Source organism: Osmerus mordax, chromosome 7 (genome assembly GCF_038355195.1).
Source record: "Osmerus mordax isolate fOsmMor3 chromosome 7, fOsmMor3.pri, whole genome shotgun sequence".
Lineage (NCBI taxonomy): Eukaryota > Metazoa > Chordata > Actinopteri > Osmeriformes > Osmeridae > Osmerus > Osmerus mordax.
This window is the reverse complement of record NC_090056.1, coordinates 15,734,622-15,747,158: the sequence shown is the minus strand read 5'-3', so window position 1 is coordinate 15,747,158 and position 12,537 is coordinate 15,734,622. Positions and strand designations below refer to the sequence as shown.

The 12,537-nt window shown below is 49.4% G+C and overlaps 1 protein-coding gene across 1 annotated transcript in view; it reads right to left on the bottom strand.

The window, feature by feature from the left end:
* Positions 1-709: 709 nt before the first annotated feature.
* LOC136945662 (voltage-dependent L-type calcium channel subunit alpha-1D-like) overlaps positions 710-12,537 on the bottom strand; it is a 25,067-nt gene continuing 13,239 nt past the window's right edge. Inside the window, 34 exon segments of the mRNA XM_067239623.1 lie at positions 710-985; positions 1,325-1,672; positions 1,816-1,928; positions 2,048-2,175; positions 2,294-2,428; positions 2,527-2,550; positions 2,655-2,920; positions 3,016-3,143; positions 3,305-3,448; positions 3,716-3,817; positions 4,049-4,151; positions 4,355-4,451; positions 4,707-4,834; positions 5,152-5,311; positions 5,562-5,653; positions 5,784-5,849; positions 6,029-6,157; positions 6,332-6,415; positions 6,600-6,710; positions 6,810-6,968; positions 7,114-7,315; positions 7,513-7,659; positions 7,773-7,825; positions 8,133-8,240; positions 8,363-8,450; positions 8,689-8,795; positions 8,996-9,055; positions 9,691-9,820; positions 10,151-10,259; positions 10,717-10,778; positions 11,109-11,286; positions 11,508-11,632; positions 12,189-12,270; positions 12,273-12,394. Of these exon segments, the coding sequence (XP_067095724.1) occupies positions 710-985; positions 1,325-1,672; positions 1,816-1,928; positions 2,048-2,175; positions 2,294-2,428; positions 2,527-2,550; positions 2,655-2,920; positions 3,016-3,143; positions 3,305-3,448; positions 3,716-3,817; positions 4,049-4,151; positions 4,355-4,451; positions 4,707-4,834; positions 5,152-5,311; positions 5,562-5,653; positions 5,784-5,849; positions 6,029-6,157; positions 6,332-6,415; positions 6,600-6,710; positions 6,810-6,968; positions 7,114-7,315; positions 7,513-7,659; positions 7,773-7,825; positions 8,133-8,240; positions 8,363-8,450; positions 8,689-8,795; positions 8,996-9,055; positions 9,691-9,820; positions 10,151-10,259; positions 10,717-10,778; positions 11,109-11,286; positions 11,508-11,632; positions 12,189-12,270; positions 12,273-12,394 (4,366 nt within the window).

Sequence of the window (12,537 nt, the reverse complement as noted above, 5' to 3'; positions counted from 1 at the left end):
TGCCGAGTCGCCATAGCGACAAGCAATGACTCATGCCTCCAGTGTCTGTGTCCATCTTTGTTTTTCAAACACACACAGGTCCCACATTCTCTGCGTTTTGTTATATTTATCTCCACCCGCCTCTTTTCCTTTCTTTCTCTCGTTTCCTCTCCCTCTCTCCATCCCTGTCTCTTTCTTGGTGTTATTATTTCTTCTACATGCCTCTTTTCTCTCTCTCTCTCTCTCTCTCTCTCTCTCTCTCTCTCTCTCTCTCTCTCTCTCTCTCTCTCTCTCTCTCTCTCTCTCTCTCTCTCTCTCTCTCTCACCCATTCTAACCTGCTGTTTTTAATCTCCATCTCCCTCCCTATCCGGTCGCCCACCATCATGTCAAACTCTTCATTAGACCTCCTCTCTAATGCCCATCACACAGCTTCGATCTGCTCCAAACACTATTCTACATTTCTTTTCTCTCTTTGATCCCCCTTGTCTCTTTCCCATCTCTCTCTCTCTCTCTCTCTCTCTCTCTCTCTCTCTCTCTCTCTCTCTCTCTCTCTCTCTCGTCTCCCTCCTCTCTCTTTTGCAGCTGACGTTCCAGGGCCAGTGTGAAGCTTTGAGGCCTTGTGGCCAGTCCTGTCTCCTCCTCAGTCTGGAGATACCAGGTTGGCCAGCTTCTCCTTTCTCCACGTCTCCCTCCAGGTTCTCTCTCCTGCTCTGATGTGATTGGTCCAGATCAGAATGATGTCACGCAGGTCATCTCATCTGCCAGGTCCTCCTCGTCACGGCCAGTCCTCATTGGTTCCTCGTCGCTGTAGAGTGTTCCCAGGTCGGGGTTGTTGAGGAAGCTACCCCCGGTGCCACTCCCTCCGCTGCCCCGGCTGAGGAGGTCGCTGGCAGCGCTCTCCATCTCGTCGATGGTCATGTTACATGCATCGGCGATCTCCCGTTTGGCGAAGGCCACAAACTTGGGGTCCTTGGCGTATAGGCCCAGTCCCTCTGAGATCAGCACCTGTGCGGGAAAACACTGACATGGTCAACAACAAGACAAGTGTACCATTCATCCATCCATTCATCCATCCATCCATTCATCCATTCATCCATCCATCCATCCATCCATCCATTCATCCATCCATTCATCCATTCATCCATTCATCCATTCATCCATCCATTCATCCATCCATTCATTCACTCATTCATTCATACATCCATCCATGTATCTATTTATTTATCTATCCATCCATCCCTTCTCATCCTTTCCTCCACATGCTCATCATTCATCCCACCCTTCTTTCACTGCCCCCTCTCTCCCTCCCTCCATCCCCCACTTTGTCCCTCCCTCCATCCTCACCGCCTCCACCAGGCTGTCGGCACTGCCCCTCTTGTCGCTGTAGTGAGAACTGAGCTTGGAGGGCACCCTCAGGGTGGTGTATGCCCTGTAGGGGGGCTGGGGGCCGGAGGCTCCAGGGGGGGCCGCGTACCAGCCGGGCCTGGGGGGCCCACCATCTCCTCCGCTGGGGCCCCCAGCGTTCTTCTCCCCCCACATGCCCCCACCAGCCCCTGGCCTGCCCTCCTCCTCCACCAGGATGAGGGGGGCGTAGAGGAGGCGTCCACGCCGGGGGCAGGGGTTGGCCCAGGAGGCCGAGGAGCCGGTGGAGGAACGACTGCTGCTGCGGCGAGAGTCGTAACTCCCGTACGTCTGTGAGACGGAGAGGAGGGGGAGGAGTTTTTGAGACAGAGCAAGTGTTCGCGGATCAGAGTCACATGACAGTATGAGAGTGTGTTGACGTGCGTGTGTGTGTGTAAGGGTGTGTGGCAGTGTTTCTGTACCTGAGCATCTACCTGGGTGCGAGCCCGGCAGGGGGGAGAGTTCTGGTGGTAGGTACCAGGTATGGGGAGGTCATCACTGCTTCCCTGTCTCCTCAGACACTGGATGTTGAAGGAAGGCTTGCGCCCTGAGAGCACAGGGAGGACAAGACGCATCACAGGCTGATTCAAGTGCAGACTGACGAGCAACACTTCACTGTTCAAGAGCTGCATGTCTGTTGACAGGTGAGGTCACAAGTGAGGTCACCTGTAGGCGTGGCAGGAAGTAGGCGTCTTCTGGCCATCCTGCGGCCGTCATTGTAGCCGTTGCCGTAGTTACTGTCTCGGGGAGTGTCATACAGGTGTTCTCGGTAGAGGTCGTCAGGGTAACCATGTCTGTCAGGATGAGAGTTACCATTACCGTAACGGGCAAAAACAACCACAGATAGAATCTCCCACTGCTAGGAAGAGATCTAGTGTATACTAGTGTTAAGTTTACACTCCACAACCTCACCTGTCTCGGGATGTGATGCTGTCGTTGTCCTCGTCACGGCTGTAGTAGCCCTGCTCCCCAGGGTAGGCCTCCTCCCCGTCCAGCCCCCCGTTACGCCCCCGGGACACGGGAGAGGACCTGTCTCGGGAGTCCCGCCTACAGGGCATCAATCAAGCAACCAACCAATCAAGCAACCACCAACCAACCAATCCCAACCCGCAGAGCGGAGTAGGTGCGTATCTTAAGATGCTTACCTGCTGTGCTTGTAGTAGGACGACCTGCAGCAGGAGACAGAAGGGGGACGATTAACACGATGTACCTATAAGAAGCATTCTGTCCACTAAATGTATACAGTGTACCCATAGGGAGCTTGTCTCTGTACCTCTTGGGAGCGTGCTCCACCACCCCGTTCTTGATGGAGGGGTGTCTGTGATGGTGGCTGATGGACCCCCGGTGGTCCTCCCCCCTCCTGAGCTCGTCCTGCTCCAGCAGACCCCCCCCATTGGGTGTCTTGGACAGGGAGGCGCGGTGGCTCAGTCCCCCGTTAGACAGGCTCTCCCCGGGCATCTGACCGCCGCCTCCTGTGGGCGTGGTCACCATGGAGCTCCGCCTGTCTTTGGAAGATTCAGGGCCATAGCCGTTGTCATTCTGGAGGAGAAGAAAGGAAGTTGTCATAAAAAAACAAAAACTAAACTATCCAGTAACATGAATGGGCCAGATCAGTCCCTGCACTCTCCACATACCTTATATCTGGCGTCATCCTCTTCCGCGTCCTCCTCCAGCCCCTCCTCTTCCTCCTCCTCCTCGTCCAGGTCGCAGTGCATGGCCTGCCTCATCTCTGGCCCCAGGTCCTGCAGGGTCCGCAGCCCCGCTTGACACAGATGCACGCGGAAACACACAGGGGAAACCGTATACATACAGCGCAAAACAAACCCACCTTGCATGGGTAACAGGGGACATGCTGCATGCACAGAAAATGGATTTAAACTAAGAGTACATGGAAGACCACAAGCGAACACACGGGGTCCACACAAGAAGGTACCTGTAGAGCAGAGGGGTTGTTGGGGTCGGGTTCCCCCACCCCCACCCCATCCTTCTCCTTCCTCTTCCTGAACTTCCTGAAGTAGTCCTGGATCAGGAAGGTAGCATAGAACTTCCCCACAGTCACTTCCTCCTCTGAGGGGCAGAGAGAGGAATGAGAGAGAGGGAGAGATAGATATACAGTGAACAGAGAGAGAGAGGGAGAGATAGATATACAGTAAACAGAGAGAGAGAGGGAGAGATAGATATACAGTAAACAGAGAGAGAGAGGGAGAGATAGATATACAGTAAACAGAGAGAGAGAGGGAGGTACAGACATTTGCCCATGCATTTATAAAGTCACTGTAGAATACACCTCCTCCAGTCTCCTCTAGAAGATGCCCCCCCTTCCCTCCATCTCACCCTCGTGTTGAGGTATGACCTCATCTAGGATCTTGGGTTTCATCCTCTTCCAGATCTTCTTGATGATCACCCTCAGCTCCTCGTTCTCCTGGTCTGGGTTACCTGCAGAGTGTGTATATGGAATAGTGTGTGTAGATGTGTGTTTGTGTGTGAGAGAGAGAAGTGGAGAGAGAGAGAAGTGGAGAGAGAGGAATGTGGAATACCCTTCATGTAATTTATTCCTTTGCAGTGTAAAACTAAAGCTTGTTGATCTTTCATGAAGTTACATTGACCACTGTAAGACAGTAGGTATCAGCTAAACATAGTGAACTGTAGAGGAGAGCTTGAACAGACCATCAGTTTTGATCTTGAGGGCGGTTCTGACGAGGGCAAAGAGAGTGGCGTTGAAAGTCACTGTACCGTCACTGTTCAGGGGCATATTCATAGCTACCAATCTCTAGGGGGAGGGAAGAAAGAAAGAACAAAAAAACAAAACAAAAAAAAGAAAGAGTGAAAGAGCGAAAGACAGAAGGAAAGAAAGAAAAAGGGATCAGAGTCATATAATAATAATATATATACATTTTATTTGTAATGTAGTTTTTTGGCACTCAAAGTGCTCTATGGTTCAACTCTACCAACAGCAAACATGTGGTTCAGTACCTTGCAGGCCACTCTGTGGGGGCAGAGCTTGCCGAAGCCCAGGGGGGGCTGGATCCTCCTGAGGAGAGCGACCACGTCCAGGTGCTTGATCCTACCCCTGGAGGGAACACATCGGTTACACTCTACATGCAGGTCCTACATCCTATCTCCAGAGAGACCACATTTAAAGAGAGAGAGTCACGGACAGAGAGAGGCAGAGAGAGAGTCAGGGACAGAGAGAGGCCGAGAGAGAGGCAGGGACAGAGAGAGGCAGAGAGTCAGAGAGAGAGAGAGAGAGAGTCAGGGACAGAGACAGAGAGGGAGATAGAAAGGTAGAGAGATAAGAAGTTCTAGGAAGTCCTAGGGGTATTACTTGGCCTCCGGGTCGTACTCAGACCAGATCCTCTTGAATTCATCCAGGTGATGTGGCCCCAGAATAGACCAATCACGGGTCAAGTAGTCAAAGTTGTCCATGATGACAGCCACAAACAGATTGATGATCTGAAAGAAAAACATGTCAAGTTGATGTCAAGTAGTGCCACAAAGGGCTTCTTTCTTTTTCTGAAAGAACTCTCTCCTCCTGCACTCCATCCTCCTCTCCTCTCCTCCCCCCACCTCTCCTCTCCTCTCCCCACCTCTCCTCCTGCACCCCATCCTCCTCTCCTCTCCTCCCCCCACCTCTCCTCTCCCCACCATACATCCCTCTTTCTCTCCTCCCCTTCCTCCTCCTCCTCTTTCTTACCACTGTCTCTCTCAATCCTTTCACCTCCATCTTTACACCCCCCCCTCCTCTTCTTCCTCCTCTCTCCCTCTCTTACCAAGAATGCACACAGCATGAAGAAGCTGATGAAGTAGACGATAGCAAAGTTGCTTCCGCAGGTGAACTCCTCTCCGGGAAGGTAGTCAGACTCTGGGTCACACCTCTTACCAGGCAGACTGGCTAGCATGATCTCCTGCCACGCCTCACCCGTCGCACACCTTCTCACACACACACACACACACACACACACACACACACACACACACACACACACACACACAGATATGCCCACAAGCACAGAGTGAGCGGGGGAAAAATTGACTATGTGTCTGAAAGTGTCTGAAAGTGTGTGTATATTCTGTATATATGTGTGCTTGTCAATGTGTCTATAGACATATACATACAGTATATGATTGTGTTTGTGTAAATGCGTGTGTGTGTGTGTGTTTTATTGTGTGTGTGTCTGACCTAAAGAGCAGCAGCACAGCTTGTGGAAAGGTTTGGAAGTTGTTGTTCCGGTTGATCTGAGTGTAGTCCTGCATGGCTACCTTCCCGAATGTCTGCAGGAACAGAGGAGGGAGGAGGAAGGGGTGATTGAGAAAGAAGGATGGAGATGGATTACAGCAAGCCAAGGTCAAGGCTTTCATGAATACTTCAAACAGCCATGGTGCAATACGTTGATGTTCTCACCTGCATGCCAATGACAGCATAGATGAAGAAGATCATAGCGATAAGCAGTGCTACATAGGGTAGGGCCTGGGAGAGGAGGAAGAGAGGAAGGGAAAGAGGGAGGAGAGAGGGAGAGACAGAAGTCAAGGTCAGATATTCAGGATGTCTGTGTGGAGACAAATGATCTTCTTCTTCTTCAATTCCAACAGGTCAACCTAACCCCTTATGACTCAGTGACCCTCCTTGACCCCTTCCTGACCCCTGACCTGGAGTGATTTCACAAAGGTCCATAGGAGAGTGCGAATTCCCTCCCCCTTGCTAAGAAGTTTGACCAATCGCATCACTCGAAACAGACGAAAGAAGGTGATTGACACTCTGGAGCTGTCCTCTCCACTCTGAGAGAGAGAGAGAAAGAGAGAGAGAGAGAGAGAGAGAGAGAGAGAGAGAGAGAGAGAGGTGTTGTATGAGTACAGGCTGTAGACAGCTAGTAGATGGTGGGTATTAATCAGCAGTGACTGAGTTGGTAGACAGTGTAGATTAGAGCTAGACAGTATAGAGTAGAGGCTCACGCTGAACTCTGTGACTACGATGTCCACCACACTGCCCACCACAATCAGAGCATCAAAAGAGTTCCAGGCATCGACGAAATAGTGCTGCGAACACAAATACAGACATGATACTTTCAAATGGACTTTAAACCAAACAAATGCGCTTTAGCTATACTGAAAATGTAGTATCTCTAAAGGTGTGTGAGGTGTGTGAGTGTGTGTGAGGGTGTGTGAGGGTGTGTGAGGGTGTGTGAGGGTGTGTGAGGGTGTGTGAGGGTGTGTCTCTCACCCTGATCCGGAGAGCCAGGAGCTTAAGGAGCATCTCCACAGTGAACAGCCCAGTGAACACCATGTTCAGGATGTCCATCACATGGCTGAACGTCTTCGACTGCTCATAGTGCTGCAGAGGACAGACAGGAGGACAGACAGATTCAATGAGATAGATGTGTTTGTGTGTCAGTGTGTGTGTGTGTGTGTGTGTCAGTGTGTGTGTATTTACCTGCACAGCCAACGTGACCGTGTTGAGGAGGATGAGGACGAACATGACGTATTCAAAGGGCGTGGAGTTGATGATGGACCAGAACTTGTACTGGACTGGGTTCTTAGGAATGTACAGCTTCAGGGGCTGGGCTTTCAGAGCATACTCCACACACTGGCGCTGGGAGAGGGGGAGTGGAGAAGAGGAGAGGGGGAGGGGGGAGAGAAAAAGTTGTATATCATTATTTAATTTTTTCAATCAATATACATCTGTGTCTAGATACGCAGACATCCACACAAGCACCCCCACAGTGTTTGTGTCCTACCTGGTTCTTGTCCAGCTCACAGTTCTTGTACTCCTGTTCTCCTTGCTCCCGGAACGTGATGATGACAAAACCCACAAAGATGTTCATCATGAAAAAGGCGATGATGATGATGTAAACGATGAAGAAGATGGAGATCTCCACTCGATTGTTGTAGATGGGACCGTGGTTCTCCCCATTGGCATCAATTGCCTTGTACAGCAGACTGAGAGAGAGCGAGAGCGAGAGCGAGAGCGCGCGAGAGAGAGAGAGAGAGAGAGAGAGAGAGAGAGAGAGAGAGAGAGAGCATGGTAAGATAACCAGACAAGCCAGAGGGCTAACAAGCCAACAAAATAGCCACTCAGACAGCCAGGCAGGCAGGCAGCCACTCAGCCAGGCATCCAGCCCGGTGTGGAGACTCACGCAGGCCATCCTTCGAAGGTGGAGACGGTGAACAGAGCCATCATCCCCATGAGGACGTTGTCAAAGTTGAAGTCACTGTTGTGCCAGATCCTCTCTCTCACCATGGGATGAGTCACATCTCCATCCTTATATACCACAAAGGTGCCCCTGCAGACACACACACACACACACACATCAGTAAAAATCTCTAAAGCTGCTGTGTCAATGACTGACCAGCGGGAGGAGCACTTGCACAAGACTCAAAACGCTCAGGAACTTACTTGCACTGGTCAGGAGTGTGCTTGGCCTCGTCTGTGCAGCGGTAGAATTTGCCCTGCAACACAAACACATCAAAGTTCAGAAGCAGTATGTAGACTGGATGCAGCACACTCTTCTGCCGCCATGTAAAAACACAGAAGAACAGGATGGTGAACGTCTTCTACATTTGAGTTGTTTTGGGCTGTGATAAGTGGATAGCTAAGTTTCGAAACAGCTACACAATAAAAGCAGTCACATTGGAACGTGTTTACCTTAATGCTAAGAACACGGTCATATGTAAATATGTAACAAATAAGGTGGGTAATCTGTGCTTGTGTGAAATGTACGTGTTTTGAGACATTCTGAAGGGTGTGAGCAGCTACCTTGAAGAGCTGCACTCCTATGCAGGCGAACATGAACTGCAGCAGTGTGGTGACGATCATAATGTTGCCAATGGTCTTGATAGCCACAAATACACACTGGACCACATGCTGCAATGTACATAGAAACCCCGTCGTTAGGCAGACAAACAAATAGATATAAGCTGGCAATCACACACATGCACGCATACATACACATGAACACATGAACACACACACATACACACACACACCTTCAGACCCTTGGCTCTGTTGATGGCTCGAAGAGGCCTTAGAACTCTGAGTACCCTGAGAATCTTCACAACGGAAATGGCACTTGAACTGAAGAGAGAGACCGGGGGGGGGGGGAGGTGTTGAAAAGGGAGAAACATTTTGAGGAGAAAGAGAGAAAGACAGAAAGAAAGAAAGAAAGAAAGAGAAAGCACGGAGGAACTGAAGAATGCATGTATCCCTTCAATCATTTGAGGTCACTGTAAACACTGAATGTGCACATGCGCTTGTGCATCGGTGTGGCTTTTTGTGTATGAGTGTGAGAGTGTGTGTGTGTGTGGACGCTCACTGCAGGAAGAAGGAGACCAGAGAGACGCTGACCACCAGCAGGTCCAGAAGGTTGAACCAGTTCCTGCAGAATGATCCTGGGTGGAGGAACGCTCCGTGGACAATCATCTATCACACACAAACACACACACACACACACATACATACAGTATATGAACACACACAAACACACAAACAGAAGTAGTTTTAGTTCATCACACAGGTCTAACAGTCAGGTACACATACACAAGTATGTGTCAATGTTTGTTTGTTTAATGAGCTGTTTTAGTCAACAGTATGTTCTGACCAATAGAGACTCTCCTAAGTACCTTAAGCATAATCTCCACAGTGAAGATTGAGGTAAATGCATAGTCAGCGTAGCCCAGAACCTGCACAATAATACACAGACAGGAAGGGGTTAACCAAGACCAGGATTCATTTAGACCAGGATTAACAGCAGCCTGGGTTATAGATCATGGTTAACTTAGACCAGGATTAACATCAACCTGGGTTATAGATCATGGTTAACTTAGACCAGGATTAATTTAGACCATGATTAGCATAGACCATGATTAACACAGACCAGGGTAAACATTGCCTGGGGTTATTCTAGTCCAGGGCTAAACAGGGATAACAGGGCTAAAGTTGACTGGACTAACTGTGGAAGTGTTATTTCTAGCCTGCCGGGGGTTAACTACAGTATGAGGCATCCCCTGCTAATGAATGGTGTGTGTAAGTGTGTGTGTGTGTGTGCGTGTATGTGTGTGTGAGAGAGATACTGCCTGCCTGCTGATTGTATGTTCCAAGATGGTTCTTCCTCAGCTGGCTGTAATTGGCACGTCTAGCATGAGGAGATGTGCAATCAGGCCAGCTGCTGCCCTGCCTGACGAGGCCTGCACTGTGGAAGGGCAGGACTGGACAGGGCAGGGCTGACTGGGATGGGGGGCAGGGGTAGGGGTAGGGGTAGAGGCAGGGGGTAGGGGGTAGGTTCTGCAGCACCAGTGTCAGTCTCAGCCAGACTCACATTGTTCCTGAAGGAGTGAGCTCTGATTGGGTCCTCAGCAGCCAATGAGCAGCTGCTGAGGATGATGAAGACGAGGATGAGGTTGGTAAAGATGTGGTGGTGGATCAGGAAGTGGCAGCCCCGACGGATCCTGAGCAGGAGGAAGCAGAGGAAAACGCAGAGGAAAAGGACTTAACCAATCAAACAAGAGACAGATACTGCTGTAGATATATTTAGTACTTGATGGATCTATCACAGGGTTAGTCTTGCTAACTGATGATCGTTAGTAGCAGCTACAGTTAGTAACAGCAATTAGATTGAGCTGATTGAGCAATTAGAATCAGCTGGAGCTGATTGTATACTAGGGCTACAGTAGTTGGTGTATTACTCTAGCGAGTAATGGTTTGTGATGAGATGGTCTTGTTTACTAGCAAGTGTTAGAATATCACTAATGGCAGTCTTGGTTAGTAGCGAGACTCACGGGTTGGTCTTGCTGAGGCAAAAGAAGGCGCTGCCTTCAGGGATGGGTGTGACCTTCTCCTTAGGAGGGGTGAAGTCCGCCACATTCAGTTGGATACCAACTGTCTCCTCTGTTTAGCACACAAGAGATGCATTCATAATGAAATCAATGAATAAAATAAAAATTCACACTTCACACTCTGCTGTACACTTCGCAATTTCTTACTTTACAATTTACACTTCCACAAACATTCTATGGATACTTTTTTTCAGAAAGGATGTAAACAAGCACAAGCAAATACACACTTTGGGAAAATGGAAGAACATCAGCAGGGATTTGAGTCACTTAGTGCAACAAGTGTGAGTCACTGTGCTCTAGTCTATTTATGACTTTCTGCTTCAGCCTGAGGATACACACACATACACAAACACGCCCATGCACCCACACGTGCACCCCATGCACACACACACACACACACATACACGCGCACGCCCATGCACACACGCGCACCCCATGCACACCCACACATACACAAACGCACACACATTCAATGTTTGAGTAGGGGGCAATCTGAGGAGCTTCCTCACCTCCTTCTACCTGTGGTAGTATCTCCTCCTCCTCATACTCAGTGTCTTCATCCACGTCCACCTGGGACATGGAGGACAGGGTCTGAGCCTGCACTAACAGTCTCAACATCATACTACTGTTTCAACGTCATCAACATTGTTACCACAGTGCTGTGTCTGTCAACGAGGAGATTCATTTACCTTCACCTCTGCCTCTCCCTCACCCTCCACCGCATCCTTCTTCTCCCTGGCAGACACGAGCAGAAAGACAAGTCAGTCATATCATTTGACTCTACCATGGACTCCATTCTTTCATCCGTCATTTTATTCCATCCATTCATCAGTTCATCCATTCATCCACACATTCATGCATACTCGTCTTTTTTCATTCTTTCCTTCTCTAATTCTTCCTTCCTTCCTTCCTTCCTTCCTTCCTTCCTTCCTTCCTTCCTTCCTTCCTTCCTTCCTTCCTTCCTTCCTTCCTTCCTTCCTTCCTTCCTTCCTTCCCCACTCACTCTTTCTTCTTGTCATCCCCGTCTCCTCCTGCCAGGTTGTCCACAGCGATAGCCAAGAAGACATTTAGCAGGATATCTGACAAACAGCTCATTAAGGAGAACACACACACAAAGTATACTTCACCAAGGGAATTGACGGACTAAGACCATCATTCTGCTTCCAGTGTGACTCAGTCTTGCTCAAGGGTACCAAGTATGACCTGGGGCATTAATAGTTTCTACATACATTCCAATGTTGGGTTCTAGGCATTTCTATTCATTTGATGGACAGTTGGTCAGTCAGTGTGAGGAGGATACAGTTGCCACAGATGAAGAGGATGACAAAGTAGATGCAGACGATCATCCCAGGGAACACTGGGCCTCCGTACGCCATGATGCCGTCATACATCACCATGTTCCAGTCTTCTCCTGTCAGGATCTGCCTCACACACACACACACACACACACAGAACCACATCAACGTTAAAACATCCCTTATCATGTGTGGCGGACTGCAGAAACCCGTCAGACGTCGAGGCCGCTCATTGTTGGCTATAAGCCATAAAACATCGAAAATCGTTTTCTGTCAAAATTGAGATTTTTGATGTTTTGTATAGTTAACACCCTAAACTCCATTGTAATGTACAAAAAGTATATGATTACTTATGAAAAACAGTTAATTTCAACGGTTTTTGGACATGTTAGAAGTGAAATCTTTGAATGCACTTTTCTCCCTTATCACTTTTTGACACAGGTCAACTTTTATATTATGTAACTTCAGTTGTGATAAAGATATCTGAGTGATTTAAACTGATTTGTATTCGGGAGAGTTTGTAGTTTCCAAATATGTATAATACCCAGAAAGTCAAATTTTCACGATGTGAAGGTTTCCGCAGGCCGCCACACATATCTGTAGAACATGTAAGTGTGAGTTCCACAGTCCCAGGGGAAGATCAACACTGTCCAATGCCTTGGGAGGGTTCAGGTGTGTGTGTGTACTGGAAGCATGTGAGCAGGGCCTGGGGGAAGGTGTCGAAGGTGCTCCTCTTGGTCTGCGTCTCGTCGAAGTTGAACTTGCCTCGAAGAGCTGCATGCCGAGCAGAGCGAAGATGATGAGGAAGAGGAAGAGGAGCAGCAGCAGAGAGGCGATGGACTTCATGGAGTTGAGCAGCGAGGCCACCAGGTTGGACAGGGCCGTCCAATGACTGTCAGGGAGAGAGGGTGGGGAGGGAGGGAGGGAGGGATGGAGGGATGGAGGGAGAGAAGATGGAGGGCATATCGAGGTTACAGGAAGCTCTAATAGCAGCCCGCGAGGCATCGCTGCGAGGTGAAGCCAGGTGACCCAGCC